The sequence below is a fragment of the Halichoeres trimaculatus genome, unplaced genomic scaffold (genome assembly GCF_033239565.1).
Source record: "Halichoeres trimaculatus isolate MK-OKI-2021-1 unplaced genomic scaffold, fHalTri1.1 fHalTri1_scaffold_17, whole genome shotgun sequence".
Classification (NCBI taxonomy): domain Eukaryota; kingdom Metazoa; phylum Chordata; class Actinopteri; order Labriformes; family Labridae; genus Halichoeres; species Halichoeres trimaculatus.
Genome location: NW_027437195.1, coordinates 14,988,651 through 15,013,120, shown reverse-complemented (window position 1 = coordinate 15,013,120; position 24,470 = coordinate 14,988,651). Strand labels below are relative to the sequence as shown.

At 42.0% G+C, this 24,470-nt stretch overlaps 1 protein-coding gene across 3 annotated transcripts in view; it reads right to left on the bottom strand.

Annotated features, from left to right (window-relative positions):
- Window positions 1-24,470, bottom strand: part of tmem63c (transmembrane protein 63C) — a 40,430-nt gene that overhangs the window by 3,707 nt on the left and 12,253 nt on the right. For 2 of the 3 annotated variants that reach the window (XM_074691750.1, XM_074691752.1), the window contains exons 2-22: window positions 18,901-19,126; window positions 16,732-16,811; window positions 14,561-14,648; window positions 12,346-12,383; window positions 11,559-11,701; window positions 10,674-10,725; window positions 10,463-10,571; window positions 8,656-8,729; window positions 8,421-8,501; window positions 8,218-8,338; window positions 7,899-8,032; window positions 7,616-7,738; window positions 6,581-6,734; window positions 4,553-4,659; window positions 3,855-3,941; window positions 3,694-3,759; window positions 3,446-3,608; window positions 3,258-3,363; window positions 1,711-1,878; window positions 1,502-1,614; window positions 1,340-1,414 (exon numbers count right to left, since the gene is read on the bottom strand). In XM_074691750.1, coding sequence (XP_074547851.1) covers window positions 1,340-1,414; window positions 1,502-1,614; window positions 1,711-1,878; window positions 3,258-3,363; window positions 3,446-3,608; window positions 3,694-3,759; window positions 3,855-3,941; window positions 4,553-4,659; window positions 6,581-6,734; window positions 7,616-7,738; window positions 7,899-8,032; window positions 8,218-8,338; window positions 8,421-8,501; window positions 8,656-8,729; window positions 10,463-10,571; window positions 10,674-10,725; window positions 11,559-11,701; window positions 12,346-12,383; window positions 14,561-14,648; window positions 16,732-16,811; window positions 18,901-19,110 — 2,292 coding nt within the window. In that variant the 5' untranslated portion in view covers window positions 19,111-19,126. Of the gene's footprint in view, window positions 1-1,339; window positions 1,415-1,501; window positions 1,615-1,710; window positions 1,879-3,257; window positions 3,364-3,445; window positions 3,609-3,693; window positions 3,760-3,854; window positions 3,942-4,552; window positions 4,660-6,580; window positions 6,735-7,615; window positions 7,739-7,898; window positions 8,033-8,217; window positions 8,339-8,420; window positions 8,502-8,655; window positions 8,730-10,462; window positions 10,572-10,673; window positions 10,726-11,558; window positions 11,702-12,345; window positions 12,384-14,560; window positions 14,649-16,731; window positions 16,812-18,900; window positions 19,127-23,602; window positions 23,879-24,470 lie in introns of those variants that run through there. The other variant, XM_074691751.1, reaches the window with a different exon arrangement.

The window sequence follows — 24,470 nt, the reverse complement described above, 5'->3', positions numbered from 1 at the left end:
TCTGGGTGTAAAAATTATTTTACGGCAACGTTCACACGTGATTTATGAAATGTGTGTACAAGGGCCAATCACGGCGTACACCTGATCAGCTGTTGATAAATGTGGCGGCTGAAAACAATCATAATTTACATAACACACCCCTAAATATTCAAGGTTCAGCTGGCCGAACCCATGGAATTTACGACGTGGGGGGACGCATTACAGGGAAAAAGGGAACGTATCCACGCCGGTAATCGACAACGCCATAGCAGCAGAGGTAGAGAGGAAACCTGAACCTGTCACAGACTGAAGAGGGAGTGGACCTGAAGTGTGTCGATCGTGGGCAGTTACGCACGGGTAGACCAGAGTTTTAGGATTATTCGTACCACAAGACGAGCACATAGGTTGTGATCTCATGTAAATGAATGTCCTTTGTTATGAAATAGTCACCTTTTCGCACACACTTCATGTTTATATGACAATATTATGAGGAGTGAAACAATCATCTTTACAGTAAATCCTGTAATCAAAGAGCTTCCTTAAAAAAATCCAGGCTAAAAGTTCGATCAGCATCGTCAAAATGTTCTCTGCGGAGACTTCACCATGAACATGGGAGTGTATTAAAAACTGATAACCACCACTCTATTTTCTTTTTTTTTTTTTCAAGTAAACCGATTGAGGAAACACATTTTTAGGGGGTGAAGTCAGCTGACAGCTCATGCTGCTCTTTCATATCTAAGTATTTTATAAATTGGCGGAAGAAGAGTAAAATGTTAGAAACATTATTGGTATCAAATCTAATTCAACAATCTAAATATTAATTTAAGAATATTAGTTTTTCTGTCTGAAAATATTTTGCGCTCATATGATCTAATAACTTTCCTCCTCAGACAGATTCCCCTCACCGCACCCAGCTCCCCATTAACATTAAAACTTGCGTAGACAAACTCAGACCTGGCGAGGAATTTGAGCGTACCAGACCCCCACGTTCAGACTGATAAATGCTGATCTGTGCGTGGAAAGGAGGATACACCCATTTTTTTGGGCGCACGCATGTTTGATAAATGAGAGCCACTGTGTCTAAGTAAACAGATGGTCATATACATAGTGGTGGGAATATTTGATTGATAAAGAAACACTTTGATTACCTTGATTATGAGTTTTTACAGTGATTGATTTTCAGGTTAAACAAATCACACAGGTCTAAGCTCAGCCTTGTCGGCTGTATGTTGTGAACTTCCAGTCAGCTCTAGAAATGACTAAAGCATCCTAAATCAAAAGCTGTAACACTCCTCTTTAAAGTGATGGACTACGCTCTGGTTAGTTATCAAACTGGTATGGAGGAAATGTGGGACGTTACGTTGGAGGCAGTGGCAGATGATACTGTACTCCTGTCTGCATCAGTGAACGTCCCCTCTGTTGGCTGGTCAGACATCTGAAACAGGGTAAAATGAACAGCCTTTATCAAGCATTTATGCTTGTGCAGGTAAACTTTGTTTCACTGACGTACGGCATGACTGACCTGGTAGCTTGTTGATTTGTCAGGTTGTTTCCTAAGGCACAAGCGGAAGAGGGAGAAGACAATAGAAGAGAGCAGGGACACCAAGGTGAAGAGGGTGATGGGATGGACTGGACCTGGATCGTAAAAGTAAGATGGTAAGAAATTACATTTTACAATGCCAAGCTTTCCGACTGACAGGTGTGTAGAGTGTAAGGAAAGTGAAAGGGTACCTAATCGGAGCACGGAGAAGAACAGCAGCCAGAACATGCAGAAGATGGGAGCCACAATGACCTGGCTGATGGCTGCTCTGTGGATTCGCTGGTTGAGTTTGGTGGGAACGTATGCATAGTAGATGTTGTATCGGTCCACCATGTGTTTCAGGATCACATAGAGCAGACCTAGAGGGCACAGAAAACACTTCAGGCAGGGCTTTCATGTTACTATGTTACATTCACTTGTATGGCTCTGTTCTGTGATCTCCCTGCACTTCCACACATGCCTATGTGAGATTAAAAGCCTGAGGTGGGGAGAGCACACCTCCCCTCTCTTTCAGTTGGCAGGGAGAGCAGCAGAAAAGACCCCATGGTACAGATGCAGGTGTCAGTGATAACGCATATGTAGGGATGGGTACCTTTCACATCTGAAACAATACAGTACAGATGCCCGGTGCCTGGCAGTAGGTATCAATATTCCACGGTGCCAATTTTTGGTACTTTTTTGTGTTTATGTGGTAAAAAATATAAACTTGTTTAGAAATAAATTATATATTTTTTTCACTTTAATATATTTATTCTTCAATATATGACCTTGCGATGCTGTGTTCATGTCCAGCATAGAAAACCGACCACTCTTCCACTCCCTGACAGTCACTAAGATGCGTTAGGGTACATAAACATGGTACCTTTGAGTTCTGTGTGAATAGGTACCCGATACTTTTGACAGAATTCTGACCTATTATAAGGCAAGGCAAGGCAAGTTTAGTTATATAGCACATTTCAGCAAGGCAATTCAACGTGCTTTACAAGCAGAACAAATTAAAGAAAACAATTAAAATTCAATTAAAAAGGAGGTTAATTAAAAGGATACAATAAAAAAAAACAACAACAAAAAAACAAATAAACAAACAAAAGATTAAAATAGATTTTAAAACAGATTTGAAAAACAGATTTAAAGATAAAATTTGCAGTGCAGGTAATACCTAATTCAGTACCCATCCCTACAGATATGACACCAGTAGAATCAGAAACAGTCTAAAAGGAGTCAGTGCAGTTTTAACAGAGCGCCTGTTTTGTTATTAGTGCATTGGATGCTTCAGTAGTCGGCTGAGCTGTTAGCTGATCAGGCTCACATTAAAAGCAGCTAAAAAACTACAGACCAAACTCGACTTTGTGGCCTGCTTTAACTAATGCTACGCTCAATATTTTTAGTAACCCAAACAATTCTATTCATAACAATCTGCACATAAAGATGTTAAGTAAAAGATGTAAACAGTAATGTATAAAAGGGCCTGGCGGGCTGAGGATTTGACTGCAGAGGTAAATAGGAGCTTTGGGTAGAGACAGGAACAGAGTGGGCGTCTGGCTTCCAGCTCGCTGTGTCTGGGTGTCTGGGACTACAGCAACAAATTCACACAGTCTGCATCAGACTGGCAGGCAGGAGAGGAGAGTGAGGTCAGAAAATGAGGAGAGACATCATACACAAGGCTAAGAGGGGATGTGATGGTATGCAGAGGAAAGACAGACGGCTGGGAGAAGGAGGGTCACTTTGTGTTACTCACCAAAGGGTGTAATGATGGGACAAGTAATGCTGTAGGTCATACTGACTGCAAATATGCACATGGTCCAGGCGTACTCCAGGCCAAACTGGAACTCATAGGCCTGACTCTGCAGAGGGAAGCACAGACATTTAGAGAGTAGCAATTTAAAAATGAAAAGTGTGCGTACAGGCAGGGGAGGCTCGGTTTACCCGTTTGACGTGAATGCGCTCAGCCTGGGACTTTGCAAAGCACAGGCGGAGGGCGTACACCGTCAGCCCTGGGATACGAAGCAGTTCCATGGCCGTGCCGATAAGACTGGATGTGATCACGTAGTTTACAAAGAATGCACCGTTGTCGGGGAGAAACACACATCTGTAACATGAAAACAAAGAAGATGGATTAATTTTTTCTCTCACAGTGTTTTTTGTGCATTTTGTTCAAAAAGATGTAATCTTACTGGAATTTGACTGCCTTCTCATCCAGGAAATGGACATCAAAGAGCCATGTGAAGAACAGGTCCAAACTACCCAAAATAATACAAAAATGTATCAACATAAAACAATTTTGAGAACATTACAGATGGAGCCTGATGTGCGCTCTGTTCTGCTGTCAGTGTACCTTGACAAACCAAGTGAGGGCAGGATGATGACCATGAAGACCAGCAGTAAAAAACACTTGTGCATTGTAACTTGGTTCTCCCCAGACCTGTGATAAAAATAAAAACATGAATGTAAGAAAATCATCACGCAGGCCTGTTTAGCCTTAAGTCGTTCCTACAGAGCTCCCTTTATCATCTAATGCAATTCAAAGTCAGCTGACTCTACATTTCCAGGACCCATGGCTTCATTAGCACGAACTACGCTTTGCACTCCAGTAAACAGTTGATTGTATTTGCTCCTTCGCACATCACGCCTGCACACCACGTTTGTGGGGGTGGTTATGTAAAGAAAAAAGGAGCTCATAGGTGCTGTGTGAGGTTGTCTCCTGATGCACAGTTGTTCCCGCTCCTCCTCCTGCTAGTCACCATGTGCCGCTCCTCTGCGCTCGGTGACTCTACTGTGAATATTATTATTATCACATGGAGATCTCTATGACAACCTGCCAGGAATAACAGAGCAGGGAGAGTGACAGGGAGAGAGAGGGAGAGAATAAAAAAGCGCAACAGGCTGGAGGGGAGAAAAATAATTAAGAAGAGAGGAAAAAAAAGAGAAGCTGAGAGTCAGGAGGGAGATGGGGAGCACCGTGTGAAGGGTCCATTTAAAGAGGCAAGAAGAGAGGCATTTCCATTTCAGAGGAGAGTGGTGACAGATGAGTACCTGGTCCAGTGGGACTCGAAGAAGGCTGAGTAGTAGACAATGAAGGGTAGCAGCACTGAAAAGGCCCACAGCAGGAGGGTTGGGAAGAACTGGGTAATAACTGGACTCTAGATTATAGAGCACAAGGATAAATCAATTAAACTAAAAGAGGTCAACGAGTAGCACTGTGGTCAGAATTATAGACTGTTTAGAAAGATGGATGACATGAAAAGTCCCCAAAAGTGAAACCAAAACATTTGGAATTCCTCCCATGGACTAGTTGGGGGTGATTCATAAACCCCACCTCTTCCATGTTAGCAGATCGGACATGGGTCAAGATAGAAAATGAGCATACATGTCAAATAAAGTCTGTAACAGGGGTCACTGCGGTCCTGGTCTGGAACCAAACACCATCTGATATGGACCTGGAAGTCATTATCAATGAGTTATGTGTGCATTTTAATATGACAGGACGCTTCTGTTTCGGCCCGCACAACTTTTCTAGTTCAAGCAGAGCTTGAAGCGCACAGACCAGTTAAATTTGAATTAAGCCACCCTACGTGACGCCTCTCAGCGAATGAAGTCTCTGCACTCCAGACGCCAAACACTGCACCTCTGCATGCAGACGAAGGCTTAAAGTGATACTCCGAGATGGAAAAGTTGGGTCCTGTCACAAGGTTTAGGGCAGAAATTACCCCTACAGCAGTGTTTTTGTGCAGCAGAAGCCCAGAGCGCTCGCACCAAAGATCCCCTCCCTGCTTGTCAGCCGGTTTCCTCTGCATTCAGACGGGGACACATTTTACTTGAGCAAAAACACAAATAAACGGACTCCCACTGAAAAAATCTGATATCAGTCTGCATTCACGCTTTATTTAGAGAATTTTCAGCGCGTCTTTCACACAAAAACACAGCTAAATAAGGCTCTAGTTCTCATCGTGTGGTAAAACGGCGCTACCTCCGCTGCAGAGCCACAGCTGGCTATGAGGCGCTCACCGCTTAGTGTATCAGTCCGCGCGCCTGGCGTGCCAGATATAAACAAACGCAGGTAGTCTGCCAGGACAAAGAGACACGATATATGATATCAGGTTTTTTTGGTGGGAGTCCGTTTATTTGTGTTTGGTCAAGTAAAAAATGGCCCCGTCTGAGTGCAGAGGAAACCGGCTGACGAACAGAGGGGGGGTGTTTGGTGCGAGCGCTCTGGGCTTCTGCTGCACAAAAACACTGCTGTAGGGGTAATTTCTGCCCTAAACCTTGTGATAGGACCCAACTTGTTCCATCCCGGAGTATCACTTTAAGGGCGAGGGACTGAAGAGGAAGATAGAAAGAGAAGGCGCTATATAAGACAAAAAAAACGTGTTCATTCTTCCCTCAAGGAGCACAAACCACTGTGTCTGATGCTCAGAGACTGTGTACAGTTTTTCAAAATCTATTTCATATTCTCTCAATTCTAAATGCAGCCCTTGAGATAATAACATTTTGCACTCTCCTGTAGATGTTTCTGTTTACTTGAGTCTGAGGTGACCATAAACATTGTCAAAATATGCATGTTCTGTCCTTGTTCTCACTGAGTTTGCTACATTCCACCATGAGGAGAGAGGAATTTAAAACTGATTTCAGGTTGTGATTGATCTGAGCCAGCGCGCTGGAGTTCTTAGAGAAGTCAGAAATTAATCAAGAATAACACACAACCACTGAAACAAAATGATACATTTCCAATGTTTAGGATTTTTTTGATTTGCATTTTCCTTACTGGACCTTTTTGAGCTTTAATTGAATGACCCTGGTCTATAAGCTTAGGTCTCATAACGCCATATCATATTTGGCTCATATTTGCTAACGGTTATTGTCCTGTGTGAACAGGATAAACAGAGTAGATGAGGAATGGTAAAAGAATACGTTACTAACACTTAAATGAGAGTCATAAATCTTTGAGTTACAGAGAGTGACTGTGACTTTGTCCTTTTGGCTTCACTTTAGCTCAGTTGCAGGAGGAGACACTGTGTCCATCTTTAAAGACAGGAAATGATTTTAACTTTATCGTAAACTGACCCGCAGACTCTCCACAGGCTTTGTGACGTTGAACTTATCCATGGTGTTGACAATGATAGCGGGAGTGGTGAGGAAGAAGAGCAGCAGGAAGAGGAGGATGTTGAGGAGGACGCAGCAGAGCCACCAGCGAGAGCCGCACACTGACAGGTTCTCCCTGGTGACATTAGACATAATGCGTCTCAATCCACAGGACAGACAGGACATTTAACACCCTCCTCTCATCTGACACAGCTGCTCTCTATGCACTGACATCAGCCTGAAATAGCTCGTCTGGTTGCCTCTTGTATGTGAGTTGTTTCCACTTTACTGGACAGGAGAGCAGGTTGGAAACGGCACACTTAAATGCTTCAGTTTTAATGAAGGAACACAAGCAGCTGCTCCAGTCTTCCAGTTCATACAAAAACCCTTTCACACACAAACAGTGCAACTAATCAGACGAGAAGCACAAAAACAAAAATCTCTGTGGTTAATCTCCCATACATGAACATCCCTCATGGTTATGTAATCTCACTGTGACTGCTTCACATGCTTCCTATAATGAGAAAGATCCATTACAGCTATTTCAATCTGGTGTCAGAAAAGTGATTGAGATCTGGTAAAACTCAAATGAAGCTGTTTGGATTCTCTTCCAACGCTAAGATGTATAATTTGCGTTATATGAGCCTGTTCACTAAAAAAACTCTCTTTGAGGTCCATCATATTTCTTCTGAAAGCGTTACTTAAGCCCGCAGAACTCTAACTTAAAGTTTAGTCAGAATCAAGAGGTTTCCAAAGATACCAAATATGTCAAAGCTAATTACAGGGAAATGTGTCTAAGTGATGCATGAGACATGTAATATTGGATAATGTGCTCAGATTATGTGTCTGCGTGGGTTTCCTCTTAGTGCTCCAGCTTCCTCCCACAGTCCGAGCATGAAGGTTAAAAAACTGCTTGTAGTGAAGGTGTGAATGTAAATGGTTGTCTGTCCGTGCACCATACTGTTCCTCCAGTGCATGCTGGAGACTAATAAAGTTGGGTTGAACTCCAGTACTGACCAGATGATGTCACTGGGAGCAGGTGCATAGCTGACCCCCCATTTGTGTGACTGCACCACGGTGGTGATGCTGGACTGCTGGGGTTTTCGACGGCAGTTGACTCGACTGTAATCCTTCACAATGCTGAAAACAAAATAAGATGTAAAAAACTGTAACAGTATCTCCATCAGCATGAATCGTCTCTGCTATCATGTGCTGAAAAGAGTTGCCTTGTTGCTCCCTGCTGTGACATGCTTGGATGAGAGGACAGAAAAACCTTGATGTCATGCTGTGGTTTACTCACACAGCGGTCATCCTCTCATCCCGGAAAGTCACGAAGGCGATGCCCAGCCTCTTCATGGTGATTCTGTTCTTCTCAGCGTTAAATTCGTCTGTCCGCTTCTCCTCTAACTCACTGTAGTACTGCTCTGCATCCACCTGCAGAAGAAAGTTAGAGCACGCATCACTCACTGCATCTTTCAACCTTAGATAGAGCTCAATATTTCCAGAGTAAGATCAGCTGCTGCTGCTGCTGCATGGGGCTACATTTGGACTGCAGTGCCATCCTGTGGCAACATTCTCTCTGTGCAGCTAATAATCAAAAGTACGTTGATAAAACTTACTTTTTCAAAGCCACAGATGTCACAGCAGAATATCTGAGCACATGGATGTGTCTTGATCATGATCTTTCCCTCCTTCTGTCCTTTTGTGGCAAAGTACAGCCTTCCTTTCATTGCCTTGCGCCTGCAGAGACACGGCACCCTCAGACAAAAAGCTTAGACTGATCACAAACTGCTGCTGCTCTGGGGTTTGGTTTGTTACCAACCTCTCTAAGTCCAGCCTCATCAGCTTGTGGACATCAAAGCAGAAACGGATATCAGTGACAGTACAGCTGGGGTAGGCCTCACTAGTGAATGGAGCAAAAGGAGTAAATCATAACGGTGGTGATGAGAGCATCTACATGAGCAAAAAGATGGTCAGGGCTTACTTCACCCACATCAAATATAAGTCAAGGATTTAAACTGATGTCAAAATAAAAAAGAGAAGAAAAACATTTGTACTGGAAGTGTTTGGTGATGAGTCCAGGGTCTGATATCTCTTTTGGTATGGAGGTTATCATCAGTGTCCTAGCTACCTGAAACACAAAAACAACCACCATGAGGGGACATGTTTCAGAAACTGGAAGAAAGCAGCATCTTTACGAGTAAAGTTCATTCTTAAGGACTTTAAAACAAAATGTTTATCTGCTTTTTTACCTACGGCACAATGTTTTTTTAAAAAAAAATAAAGTCCTGTTTAGTGTATAACAGATAATGAAGCTTGGTACACATGGGGGCAGGCTAACTGTAATTTACAAGTTACCACATTAACCTGTATGGAAAGGATAGACCCCTGTGAGGAGTTTTTTTTTCCTCTTTTGAATAAAAGTGAGGATTATTTATGGCCAGCAAAAACAGACAAGACCACTAACAACAAAACAGACAATTTCTATTTTTCAAATGCAGGTGACCGCTGTGAGAGGGAAGGAGCCAGCTCTTTTTTTTTCAGCCAATCAAAAACAGATTCACGAGCAGATATTTCCAGTGAGTTTTACATTTAACTGTTAAAACAGCAGGGTTAATTTGGGGGATTTTTTTGTCAGAAAACACTATTTCCACATGTTGAGAACAAAATTAGCTCAAGTGTTAGAGGTACTCCTTATCCCATAGGGGGCAGCTACCATAGATTGTAAAAAAAAAAAAAAATGGACCTCGTTTTGCTCAGCTTGAAAAGAGGTTGCCACAAAAACTGCTCCCCCATGTGGCTGGTTGCAGTATAGCTCAAAAAATCTGTCTCCCCAGTCATTCCAGATGGGCTGTGGTCAAACTTTAGAAAATTAATACACCTTGTAGAAATGTTTCTCACGTCCGATTGTTGTAATGACTTGGAGATATTACTTGGCTGCCTTGTATCCAAGTTCTCTTTTTCTCTGAAGAGTTTCATTTTCATTAGTTATAAAAGGTTAAAAACGAGGCTTTACGTAATGTTTAACAATGACTGACAGCTGCCGTTCTTGTGTTTTTTTAGGGATTGTAAAATACGTCAGGAGGGAGAGCAAAGGAAAAAAATATATATATTTTTGTTACCCAGCTCCACTCAGATTCTCCCAGAATCCCTCACAGTCTACTGTGTAGACTCTGGCTGCACAACAGCTGCCAATGGCGGTGCCTGTGGGGGGTATTTTGGGTATATGGCTTTAAACTGCACAATGGTAAATGGCGGAACCACGCTGTCCACTCCATATACAGTCTATGGCGCCAACTTGTACAAACAGAAAAATCCTCACAGGGGTTTGTAAATAAATATCAGCCCTGTTATTATTTCTGGTTCCCACAACTTCCTAAAGACAGACTCAAAAACTCAAAGTTCAGTGGGAGGTCTACAAACTAAAGGCTGATGTCATCATATCTATGTTCACTTTCAACAGTAAAGCACTGTCTGTGATCCCGACGTCTCTGATGAATCCCTGACTCTTGCTCCAGTGTTACGAGCAGGTTGAAGTATGAGTAAAATATAGTGCCGTCATTAGGTGGATTTCCATTGAGTTTGTAACAGACATTCATGTTCCCCTGAGGGAGAATCCTCTCTTTGATGATTGCTTAACTCTTCAATAATTAACTCAAATGAAACCACTGGGACAGAGTCTTGCTTTAGTTTGAGTTTATGATGAAATATCTGGTGAAACGCTGAAATTCTCATCAGCCTTGGCTGCTCTCTGCTGTGCTGTGTGCTGATCAGCATGCAGCATTAGCATGCAGTGCGGAAAACCACTTGATAAAACGGATGATTTGGTGGTTGGCATAATGTGCCGGCATGTCAGTGACAGACCTTCTCATCCTCTCTGTACTCCAGCCGTATGGAGTGATGCGCCATACACAGCACGGTGATGATGAAGTAGACCAAAGCGAAGACGCTGTGGAGCCACAGAAAGCTGTCCCTGTGAGGCACAGAAACACTGCTGTAACACAAACCACTGCAGAGCTTCACAGCTCTGTGCTTCTTCACTACATTTGATGTCATTCACAAGTGTTTGACTTACTTAGAGCTAACATTAGCCAGTGTTGTTCTTCCAAAGTTTTCAGGACTGTCTTCTGTAGAAATAATGCAACATGACAGACAGTCAGACATTTTAATTTCTAAATGACTTTAAGGAAACTCCTCCTCTGTTGTCTGGAGGGTGAAGAAATGAAACTATTCAAAGAAAACCTGTAAATAAAAATCACCCTCGTCTCAATGAGCCCCACACAAAATCCAAACATCCCTGTCTCGCAGCCCTGACTTGCTGTTGCCATGGCAGCCTGTCAAACGGTGTGGGTTTGTTTAACAAGCAGGGTGACACACTGGCCCATAAGATGACAGCCAGCAGTAATAAAAGGAGTTTCTGTGGGAAGCCCTGCTACTTGTAGACCTGATAATGGCTCCTGTACTTGATGCAGTCATGGAATCACTTACTCAACACTTCCTACCAAATGAGCACAGCCCTGCTGAAAGGCATTTCTGCTTGTGTTTAGCAGCTCATTTTCAGCTCCATCCCACCCCTGACACCTCCACATGTATGTCAGGAGGAAATGAAGCACGTTTTATTTCTACAGTCCTGCTCCATCAACTGGCATGCTAGAAACTCCCATTAGATGAAGCAAAAAAGATGTGGCTTTACTTCTTTGTATTGTTTTACGCGTCATTTCAAGTTAGAATTATGGTTTGACCTTTTGATCCACTTTCATGTATGTGTTAAACTCAGTCTCACCACCGACTGTTTAAAGCTTAAGTTTCTGTGCATTCAGCCGACAAACCCTTTGGAGTGTAGATGTGTGTGATTGTCTCTGTGTGGCCTGGCTACTCTCTCTGTGAGGTTCCTAGAGCGTGTCTCTCCTCGCTCTGTTTTAAACACTCAGTCCAGACTATCATGTAGGGACCAAAATACCCAGGAGGTTCCCGGAAAAGTTGACCGGCAGGATTACAGCCAAAGACAGCAGGCAAACCACCGTCATGAGCAGGATGATGTGGCGCTGGAAGGACAGGTATATTACAGCATCGATGCCACATTTGCTACGAATCTCTTCATCCCTGCGGAAAAAAAAACGAAAACATCCAGAGATCAAAACATCTTCTTCTCACATCCAAGAGATCCTTAAAGCCAGAGATGCAGGAAAGTAAGCTTAAGTGATTCACTCCTAATTTTGGACATTTGGGCCAACAGCTGATGCCTCATCATGATTAAAACTGTGGCACCACTTATTTTGTGCCAGAAGCCGAGGTAACCATTCAGGAAACCAGTATCATAAAATAGAAAAGGCATAAAAAAAGAAGAAAAGAGGTGCACACCGGACTCATGGGAGCCCACACATTGCGAACTCACAGGGTGGGTTTACACTTTCCCAGGGATCCCTGGGTGAGCCTCTGGCATGAGAGCTAAAAACAGCAGCACCCAAACTCAACCATTATGCTATGGAAACCATGGACACAGTGGAAATCGACTTTTTATGAGCCCAAATCTGTCGTTTGCAGTCAGACTCCAGCAAGTGCAAATATTCAAGGGGAAACCACAGCGCACATGAGCTCAGATTGGTTTGTTTTTCTGCTAAATGACATATAACACAGGACTTTACATTGGATGGTTACATCAGCTCTGAGAACAGAGCCATTAAAAGAATGGAGGCTGAGATGAGAAGGATAAAATAATAAGAAGGGCGGCGACTCTGTGCACTTACTTCATGTGGTAAAGAGATGAGAGCCACGAGCAGAAGCCCTGCAAGGACAGGAGAATCATAAAACACAAAATGAAGGTGTTATTTCAGATAATTTATGACATCTGCATGAGAGTCAGTGCACACCACATCTGGCTATTTGCATGCATCCTCCATTAGCATAGTAATAAGGTCTGCAGAGTGACACAGAGATGGAGATTTAATAGGTCTAGCCTGTAGCAGTAACCACTTAACTGCAGCCTCAGCTCTGTGTAGGCACGGTGCATGATGATGACTGCAGTCTGAGTCTTTGTCTTACAGCTGGAAACATACAGGGAGTGACCTCCGTCTGTCACACAGGTGTCACACAGTCACAGACAGTCCAGCTGAGTCACAAGCCAAACTTTCCTCTCACAAATGTTGACTGAGGGTCAGCTCTGACAAGTGGACTTAATAGTAAAAGTGCAGCATGGTGCATTTTTAGACAATGATCTACACTGATGAATCAACTTTTATTTCATTTACATCTGTAAATAAATGAGGTCATCCTCAGGAAGTCTATCTGTCATTAGTGGAACTGCTGAGGAAGGAGTTTCTGTGGTTTGCCCTTTAGCTTTTTCCAAAACATGGTGCTGTCAGACAGTCAGAGGCTGCCTTAGTCCTCCCAAGATGAAACAGTCTGTTTTTATTACAATCGACCTTAAACTTTATTTCTTCTTTACTTTGACATAAACTCTGCTTGTTTAATTCATTGTCCAAACAATGAGCAGCTTTTTCATGTATGACGGTAATACAGGGTTAAATACACTAGTTGAAAACTGCACAAATTAGCAAAATACATTTTGCACTGTTGGATCTTCAGAGAGAGCTTCAAAATGCAAAAAAAGAGAAATTTGAATGAGACAAAAAAAAAGATAGCAATTATCATATAGCAAAAAAAGCTTTATCCCTTTTATCGTGGTCAGTTTGTTGAGCTGCATTAGCATGGCTCAATGGGCCATGACTGCTGAGGCTGGACGCAGTAAGAGTCATTTTAAAACTTCTTAAAAGATCCTGAGGGTTATGGAACAAAGTGGTAGACACAAAAAAAATTCACCTGCTCTAAGCCGGGTGAGTCGATTGGCTGACTGTCAAGACACAGGACGATCCTCAACCCAAATTAAAGCCGTTACTGTTGCTGACTACAGCCCAATAACCATCAGACAGCTACTGTGAGAGAAGGGCCTTAAGAAGAAAAATGTTTTCAAAGGCCTCGTCTCCCTCAACGCCACAAAATTGCCTGTTTGGACTTTGAAGAGTGAATCGAACATGGGACATTGAAAGGTGGAAAAAAAGTTTTATTCTCTGATCAGAAAAAATGTAAGCTTGATGGTCCCAATGGCGTCCATCATTACTGGTATGACAAGGAGATCTCACTGGAGATGTTTTCTAGACAGCACAGTAGAGGGGGCACCATCATGATTTGGGGTCCTTCAATGGACCAATGGGGCTTCAGGTTGGTCAGGGGCGTCAAACGGCAGCTGGCTCTGTTTTTAATCAGGACAACGCTGCAGTTCACAGCGGCTGCCTGACGAAGAACTTCTCCCAGAGGAATCAGCTCACTCTTTGGGATCATCCTGCGTGTTTCCCTGATCTAAACCACTCTGAGAACATTTAGGGATGGATGGAGAGGGAAGCTTACATAAATGGACATCAGTTGCAGACAGTGGATGTCCTCCATGAAGCCATCTTCACCACTTTTTTTTGAAACTTTTATTTCTACCTCAGGGTGTTTTTCTGATTTTTTCAGCTGTGGTTTTACATGTTTGATCTGCTGATGGACAGCCTATCTCAGTTCAACTGTTTCAATAAAGTGTTTATTCTTTTTTTCTTTGGTCTCACTTTTGTATTTACATTTTGAAACTAAGAACCATTTTAAGATCCAACAGAGCAAAATGTAAATTTTGCAATTTTTCAGCTGGTCCTAAAACTTTGATCAGGTGTGTCCTGATCAGAAACTCAGTATAAACTAAAATAACACGTAACAGGTTTCCTACGACACAGACTGTATAGCACAGGGAGAAATGCAGAGAACATTTTGTAAGACCTTTGGGGTTTGACAAATGCTTTGTTTAAAGAGACTGATTTGTTGAACTCAACAGTGTTTGTTCAGTTTCACCTTTAACCCACCTGAAACACTGTCTGGTACTTTGAGCAGCTGATGAAGAAGGTTTGTGCTCATCACACTGTAAAAACTCACCATGTCTTTGGCCTCAGAGTCAGAGGGGCTGGTCTCTGAGGGAGACTTCTCTTTCTCACTTGGTTCTCCATAAAACAGCGAGGTCAGACTGATTGAGGAGATAAACAGGAAACAACAAGTTATTGATTGTTGCCTGACACGGCCTTTTTACACATCCACTTTGATTTCATTTGGCTTCAGGGCTGCAAATGAGAAAACAAAGACTTTTTGTAACTCCTGGAGACAGCCTCTCAGCACCTGTCTGACATCATTCCCTGTGTGTGTTTACACACAGAGAAGACACAGAACAATACAGTACATTCAAATCTAATAAAGCCACTGTGATGATTGAGTTTGTGGATATTTCTCTGAGGGCTGCGCCGCTGACAGTTCAACAGCGCCTTAAATTAAGCAGCATAATTGAATTAGTCCGAGAGAGGACCACTTGGCAAAACGCACAGATGATGCTCGCCCTCGGGTGCTGTGGAGCTGCTGCCGGTCAGCCAGAACTAATCAAGCCTGAGACACCCAGGAGAGGAGACTCAGGCCAAGCAGACGCTAAGGAAAGGCTGCAGACTCATGGTTCCTGCATCTTGACTCATTTTCCATATCATGGGTGCCTAAAGAAATGCTTCTCAGGCTGATTTTCCAAATGTGTGTGAATCCACAGCCGCACATTGATCCACACAATTTTATTATAAATTTATACAGTGCACATTTTTTTAAATTATTATCTAAAATAATGGAAAAAAACACCCACTGTGTGACATGTTGATTTAGGAGCTCAAGGTACAGTATAAGACCGAGTGGGATTTGCTGATGGTAACAAAACAAAGAATGCAAACTTGAACTTTTTTATTCAAGGAGAATTGGCCCAGTCAGGCTTTTAAAATATTTTTTTTAAAAGTATTTGTTGCTTCAGCACAGGTTACATGGCTTTGTGTTAGACAACTAATATTCCAGAGTGTCTGTTTAACTTAACAACCTATATAAAAACAGTGTTTTAGAGGAGTCTGAAAAAATGTGATTTTTCACTTTTTTAAAATCTTAATTTAAAAGGTTTAACCAATAATGGAGGCACTTGTTAGCTGCAGCTCTCTTCCTAAGAGAAAGAATATATAGTGATGTTGCACATTAAATTATACAGCAGAACCTGTGCTACAAGACTATATAAACTTTTTCTTACAAGCCACAAACAGTACTCAAACAATAACTAAACGCATCATGACAAATCAGACTGTACAGCTCCACTGTGTCAACCCACTCGCCATATTTCCAGCTCTACTGCTGCGCCGCTACATGAAGAACAAAAGATCAACACCTCAGATGAAAGCAGAGACTCATATGATGATATAAGCCACAGCTCTCTACACCAAAGTATCAGAGAGACCGAGGCCAAAGAATCACAAACAAACACAAAAAAGTGTCACAGAATTAATGTTGAAAAATGTAAAATTTATACGTATGAATATATGAATTTTCAAAAAAATTGCACAAAACGGTCGCGTTTGGATATATTGATAGACAAATTGAATATATAGTTTTTTTAAAAATTAATGACACAACTGGGGCCTAACTATGCCAAAATGGGCATCTAAGAGACCTTGCCTGAAGTCTCTGTACTAAAACCTGACCATGAATTATGTTATACTGTGGCCTGATAAAGGTTCATTGCTGCAGCTGCATCATTATCAAAAATAAATTTACCCTGAATTATTTTTTTGGTGAACCTACATTTAAAAAAAAAAAAAACACTGGCTACCACCTTCACTTGCTCCAGAATCACATATACTCTTATTATCAACAGATTGCACAGTTTTCTTTCCTCGATAACACCAAAACGATTCAGGTAGACCTTGTGGTTGTATAGGTGTACCCATTTCATTATGGATATGCAATTTTGAAGCAGAGACCTAAAACATCACATCAGGGTTCAAAGGGTAAAAATACTGGACTGTCCAAACCTATGGGCTGTGTATCTGCAAGCCTTTTCTGTGTGACACAGTACAGCGTGTCAGTGTTACAGCTTGGGCTCAGCTTGATGCAGGTTTGTATCTTTTCTTCCAGCAGAGGGAGCTGCAGGCTTCAGGATCAGGCCTCCAGAGTGGCTCCACTCAGAATTCTTTCTCCATTTTAAAGTGAAAATAGCACAAGGGCCATAAAGTGTATCAGAAAGGAGTAGATTGATTCACCTGTCATTGTCCATCAGCAGCGCCAGGCGGCCATAGTCCCACGCTGCTTTCCTCAGACAGGAGAAGATGAGCAACAGGAACTGAAACACAAGAAGAAGAACATGAATCTACCAAACTACCGTACCCTAATGACACCATCACGATCACGTGAAGACTGAGGCTTATTTCTGTTTTACTCATAAAATGAACAAAAGGCTCAGCGAAAACCAACCATCTCCTTTCTTTAGAGTAGTATGTGGTTGTCTTGGAAACTACCAGAGACAGGTCAGCTTGAACACATGCTGCGCACTAATGACGAATGAAGAATGAGCGTGGTCAAAGAAAGCACAAACCTGAAAGCCTCCATACTGCCACTGATGGAGAGGTGAAATAAAAGAAGTTCAGAAACCCTTTTCAGGGACATGAAATGGCACAGAGCGATGGATTCATCCTGAAAAGCTCTGATTAAATGAATATCTAGGAACAAAACTGGGAGATGATGGATGAATGTTTACAAATGCAAACGGATCATAAGTACTGATGAATGTTTGATTTTAATTATGGAATTAAATCATTTACTCATTTGCAGTTAAAAGACAGTCAGTTAAGCAGGGAAGGATGTTAAAATAAAAGGAAAGCTCCCGTGAATGTTAAATGATTCATGTTTTAGTGATTCAGAGTTGTGCATACACAATCAGGGCATCCTTGACTGAGATGTAGATGATTAATGAGTGTGTGTTCACATTCAGTCAGGGCTCAAACGCCTTCCTTAACCAAGACTCCCTCCATTATCTTGCCGTCCGTCTCCTTCCTGTTGTTTCACTTCATTCGGCCCTGATGCGGGGGCATGTTCTCTTCAAGTCCCACAGATGATTTATTCTGTATGATGATGGAATTGATGCAGAGGCGTGCTCCCGTCACCTGGGGGGAAGCATGCTTTGACTCATGCCCATCATTAAGAAACAGTGTTCAACCCTCGGCGTTGTCTTGGCAACTAGGTGGTGATAAAATAAGCCAATTAAGGTGTGGAGGTGGCAGATTGAGAGCGGAGATCAAGCCTGACAAGGCCTGACAGTGGAGCTGAGGTCAATGACAAGTGAAACAGGAAGCCTGTTATTAACTGCCATACACAGAGATGTGTTTACGGTGGTGATTACACTCTCTTGTTACACCGAAGATTCAGAAAATGCATCACACTGCTCCCGAACTTGTCTTCACTGAAATTTAAAAGGGTCTGAAAATAATTAATCAATAAAGCAATTGACAAATGTCCAATTTTCTTGTGTAACCATTACACCCTAGTTCTTTAAATGATCCCAATATATCAGTGCAGATAAATACATAAAACAAACATATTATTTTTAATACTTCTCAGAGTGTTTTCTAACATTTCGTCCTTTATTATGAGATCCAGCTGCACTGAAAAGGAGAAGATAAATAAAAAGGTCACTGTGTTTTGCAGGATGACGGCTTAATTCAAAGTTCTGGAGACTGTTCTCTGAGAAAACAACACTTTAAACTTTGGAGCTCAGCAGAGCAATACGATACAACATAAAACAACATAAAAGAAACTATAAGTTCATGTTTTTGGACCCTTGAGGGAATAACACACCCAGTAATCCAGATTTTGACCCCTGCACATCACTGATTCTTGACACGGATGTTGTCTTTTATTATCCTCATCTTCGGTGTGATGCGTTTGAGACAGCCTGTCCATTAGATGCTTTCACAGTAACAGTCCTCTGACAGTGTATCACCTCTTGCTGCCAGCTTGTATCAGGGTCTTCATTACATCTCAACAGGATGCTGGCAGCTCTGTGTACATTCAGGAGCGGTGTTGTCAAGACCCGCTGAGCTGCAGCTGTACACAAACAAGGGGTAATCTGGAGGGTTGAAGATCAACACCACCAAAACTTTTGATAATTTATGGTTTATACAAATAGTTTTTCTTTAGGAGTTTTTCAGCAACATTTTGCTTTTGGCATTTATAAAAGAAAATGTCAAAAGCAAGTTGCAGCCCTGATTTCTGTCTGTATAAATACCAAAAAGTTCACTCAACAGGTTATCTGAGAAACTGAGACCATTTTAACCAGACCAAAACAATTCTACTAAAAAAATGACGAAGTCTTTCTGTATTTAATCAGAGAACAGTGTACATTTATATCTGTGTGAGTGTATGGGAGTATTTACCATCCAGAGCACCACATTAATGGCGAGGACCGTGGGCACCCCTCCGAACGGCAGCCCCTGGAGGACGCTGCTGCGGGAATGTGAGCGGTAGCATTGCTCGGCCGTGCCGTTTGCATCTCCAAACGAGTCCAAAAAGCTCAGAGCATCCAGCTCCATGGGCCTCCCATCCACCGGGGGTGCTCTCATCTCAAACAGCTCAGAGTCCGCCATCAGCTCTTAATCATACCTGAGGGACAAAAAGTGAGACTTTCAGCCAAGATGAGTCAAGTGTCTATTAGCCTTGAGACACCTGTGGGAGCTCTGTATTAGCCTCAGTCTTTTTTCACACAATATAAAAAAATCAGGCTTTTTTACAACCATCACTGTATCTATTTCAGAGATTATTCCCTAGGATTTAGGTACAGCTCAGTGGTTAAAATCACATTCCCACATACGCAGGCTGTTGTCTTCAGAGCTGCCATTCAAGGCTTGACTCCCAGCCTCAGCTGTTTGCAGCTTGTCAATCCACACTCTCTTCCCCGTTTTCTGACACTATCCACAGTCACATCTCTCAAAATAGGCACAGTGAAAAAGGTAAGGTTACCCAAAACTGAAAAATAATGTACATTTCATAATTGTGCAAAAAGGCCCTTGACAACTTAAGGCTTTTCTGCAGCAGTGGCGCCTTGAAAGTTGGTTCTACCTATTCCCACAGGCCTCCCAAGTTTTCTTGATTACTTACAATCATCTCAGCATAAAAGTAGTGCTGTAACACACCATACCTGCCTGAGCATTACTGAACAGTGTTGTAGTGCTGCAGAAAGTGGTGTAATGCCATAAAAATGAGGAAAATGCATTTAACAATGACAGAGAGACAGAGCATCATGACAGAAACAGGCCTTTCAACAGAGAAATTGCAAAGATAGTCAAACTGCCAGTGAGCACAGTTTCCTCCTTATAAAAAAAAAAGCTCAGAAATCAGGAGAAACTCTGATTGGAAGAGGTCTGACAGATCCATAGCTTCAATAAAATCAGAAGACAAGCTTCTTGGTGTCAACAGCTTGGGTGATAGGTGCTCAATGGGCAACAGCTTCAAGCACAGAGTAAAGAGGTCAAGTTTTAGTTTCAGTGGTGAAGAGAAGACTTAAAAATGGAGATTTAAAAAACATCAGAATAAGAAAAAGAGGCTTGTCTGTGCCATTAAACACGGCTAATGGACTTATTGTAGACTGGAGGATGGAGCTATGGACTGATGAAACAAAATCTGAAACCTCTTGCTCATCACACAGTAGGGATAGACCGATTATCGGGGCCGATATTTGGCATTTTGGGGCATATCAGCATAGGCCTTTTTTTTGTAATCTGACGACCGATATGAAACCCACAAAACTGGGTTGTTTTGGCTCTGATGTTTCTCAGCACAGAATTTCTCCCTGTCTGCACTATGGAAGCCCTAGATGGTCATTTACAAAACAGTCATGTAAAACCAAACAGAAAATTAATTCAACTGCATTACATGCCTGTAAAAGGCAGCACAAACTCAGTTCTGTCCAGTTTAATTGCAGTTACATAGAAATTTTGGAAAACTATATTTACTGTAGAAAACTTTAGCTTTTTATTTTTTCAAGTTTTCATTAAACTTTTTAAGACATGCTGCTAAGTGTGGGAGCTGTTTAAAAAATATATGCTTGAAGGCATTTGATTGCAGTTAAGTGTTGGAGTTTGTATTGTTCAAAATTTTTTAAGCAAATATTTTCACTTTGACTGCAGATGAATATCGGCTTCAAATATCGGTTATCGGCCTCCTTACCTGCTAATAACCAGTAACGGTATTGGGCCCAAAAACTCCATATTGGTCTATCTCTATCACGCAGTATTTTTGTATGTCGTTAAGTAGGTGAAAGGATGGTTCCCAGTGTGTGACATCAAATGTAAACATGGAGGAGGAAAAATGGTGGTCTTGGCCTACCGGCCTTACTTGATTCAGGGTCTGTGACCTGTACAGAGTGAGAGGAGCTCTGAACCAGAACCATGAATTTCCCTGCGGGGATTAATAAAATATGTCTTATCTTATCTTATCTTATGAAAACAGCGTCCCCAGTATTCTGCAACACCATGTGGTACCCTCTGAAGTGAACCTAGTTTGTCAGGGGTTCATCCTACGGCAAGATAATGACCCAAAACATAAATTCAGGCTTTGACTCTATGGAGCTGTTTGGGATGAACTGGACAGAAAAGTGAAAACAAAGAAAGCTATAAATGTTGAACATACAGAGGAACTCCTGCAGCAGAGTTGAGAAAACATTTCTGAAGAATTTTTGATTTCCATTGTTGAAAAAATGTCATTAGTGTCCAGCTGTGATATCTGAAAAAAGAGACTCTAGTTTGATGAATCAGAAGTTTAGAATACATTTTGTTTTACAGATTGATTCTATGATTCATTTTTTAACCTCAGTTCTTTATTTTTAGTGGTTTCATTTTAGAGTAAAATGAGACATTACGCTGCAATTTTTTTCAAAACAATGGTGTTCTAAAACACTGACCGGTAGTGTTCGTCTACATTTTATACTTTCTATGGGTCATACCAAGCCACATGTGGCTGTAGCAGCTGACTGATATGAAAAAGGAAAAAAAAATCATTTTTTTACTCAACATGAAGAATTCTGTTTGTCTTGTTTTACAAGTTATTAACTTCAACTCTAACCCAAAGAGCCATGCCTTGGCTCTGTCATCTGTAGCAATGGTGCCTGTTTCACCGTTATCTCCTCACCCTTGGGAAGCCTTTATTTACGCAGGGCATACGAGGGTTATATTTCTGCATTAAATGGTGATTAAAGATGATTTAAGTACTGGTGCAGATAATAAACCTTACATCGGACACTAAATCCTCTGCTTTTTCAGCAGTTATATCCCTTTTCTCTCAGATAATCGTCGGTTATTCTCTCTCACAGAGCAGTTATCAAAGCACTCGCTGGGGTCAGTCTAATGGCGATCACAGTCCATTAGCAGCCATTGATCTGTGTCTCTTCCTTATCAGAATAAATGGAAGTGAGACGTCACAAGGAAGTGAAAAACTGATCAGATGAATAAATATACACCAGGAAGTTTAAAAAGTCTTTGAGCCCATCAGACAGATGTCAATGATCCTATTTGTCTTCTCAGATAAACACAGATTTAAATGACGGATTCAGAAGAAGAGTGAAAGCTTAAGCTGTGCACTCTTCAGCCTTTATGAACAGCTTGTGGAGGGCCGGCGGTTATTGCCACTTTCTGAAGCATACACAGAATAAAATCACTCACACTGCCATGACCACAAAACCATCTGCCCTCCAGCAGCACCACCACACTCCTCTCACTTTCGATCAATACAGTCCCGACTCGCAGCTGCTGGGTTTGTGTACATACCTCACTGAATAAACAGTTTCAGGGAAATGGAGCAGCAACAGAGTGCTGACAAAGCTCTGCATTAATACAGCGATTACACCTCAGCTAGAGACATCAGTCATCAAATTTTGCAGCAGAAATAAGCTTACACAACATAAGCAGAGATGATATTATTGTTACGTAATGGTATGCTCTGTAGTAAACACAGCGTGTGCTCTGCAACCAAAAATGCATCATTAGCCAGCAGCCTCACCGAAGCCGGGAAGTAACACGAGACCAAAACAAGCAAGAAAAGAAGAAGACGCTAAAGATTTCCAAACTGGCACACACTCCTGATTAATCACTGCGCCAGTGATGTCACTTCCTGAGAAGCACAATCACAGGTGAGCTGATCAACGGCAGAGCTGCTGGACTGCTGTATATTACCTGTCAGAGCAGTCTGCAGAGCTACAAAAATACAACCCAGTAATAATTCAGCAGCTTTCTGCACCACAACAGTGCCTCCTTACTTCTGTTAGCCTCCAATCAATATTCAGATCCTGTCAGATAGAAGAAGCTTCAGATCCTCCCCGCAGTGACAAATGAGGAGGAGAATCCCTGAGGATATAGATCACAAAGCAAATCCATAACGTACACACACTAAGTCTGCAGAGCAGTGTTACAGAAGAGGCTGAGGAACCATTCATCATGCTGTCTCACTCTGCCATTGGTGAATTAAGCCATCGATTTGCATGCAGAGATTATTTTACAGCTAAAAATGGATTATTAACCTCATTAGTTTGGAGTGCAAGAAGAGAGCATGAAGGAAACAACACAAGACTGAGACAATGACTCACTCAGAGCTTGACATCACACTCATGAGTATTTTTATAGCAGATCAATGGCAATAATAGTCTATCTATAGACAATAATGATAGTCTACTGGGTTACGTTGTGTGCTGTATTGCACTCATTTAAACAAACAGTCATAATTAAACTACTGAGCCCAACTGAGCTGGATGGTTGTCACTGAGCTTGAATATCTCTCTTTAAATAAGTGCACAAAATGACTCTTTATACCGTTTGCAGCACTTGCCTTGGTATTGATTTGCCCATCTTGTTCAAAAGCCTAAAAACAGAAAGCTGAAATTAAAAGAAAAACATTCAGCGTGTATTTATATCTGCCCGAGATGAGCCGATCAATGGCAAAGCAATCAAAGCACAACTCTGTGAGCTGTAGCAAAGCAACAGGAGCTAAAACTAACAGTCATGATGTCTAACCATAAAATAAATCAAGCAGCTGTGGACTGGAAGCACATTGAGCTCTGATAAAACTGGGCATGCAGACGCTTAAACAGACCTTGAACGGCTCATTGAGCTGCTCTTCTCCCCGCACCAGACAAGTCATTCACTTTGAACGTAGCCGGCTGCTCAAGCTAACAGTTCAACTCTCCGTCTCCTCCTCCAGAACAGAGCAGGATGCTGGGGGATACAGGCTGCCTGTGGTGTGGTTTCACACAACATTTGGACAAACGTCACAGCATGACTCAGCAAGTTTAACCAAGACTCCATGGATCTTCTTTTCCTGTCGTTCCCCTGTTAAATAAACACTCAAACATGCTCACTGTTATCCCATAATATCCATTTCTTCTGCAGCTTATTGAACTCTGCTAATCTGACGTCTCTCTAATCCATTCCCTCTGCTCATTTCTCTCCTCCTCCTCCTCCCTCAGTCAGGCTGCCAAGCCAACGCAGCAGATTACAAAGTGAAGTTTGGCTTGGAAAGTAGCAATGTGCCTCTGGCTGGAAGCATGAGTAAGATCTCTGCTCTGCAGAGTTATTGTGATCAAAGATGCTGAAGTCAGTACAGAAACTAAAGCTACTGATAACATGCACCTGATAGTTAGCTCAGGTCAGCTAATCTGTTCATTTCGTCAGCAATAACAACACAGCTCTGTATGTGTGTGTGTTTGCAAGAGATAAAACAAGAGGATCCAACCCTTGAGGTGACAAGAAAAAGCAATTTGTAAGTGAGTGAAGTGAAGAGCGAGAGCTTGCAATAAACCCTGACTTAAAGGAGCTGTGAGGTCTCTGGAAAAAGCTGATATTTTCCCAGGATAAAGACTCAATTTCCCATTAGCCCTTGCACCCATTGGGGACATTACTCTTACTCAAGCGGCAACCTCTGGTACAAAAACTTTGAGACGATGTGGAAGTACTAAAATCTG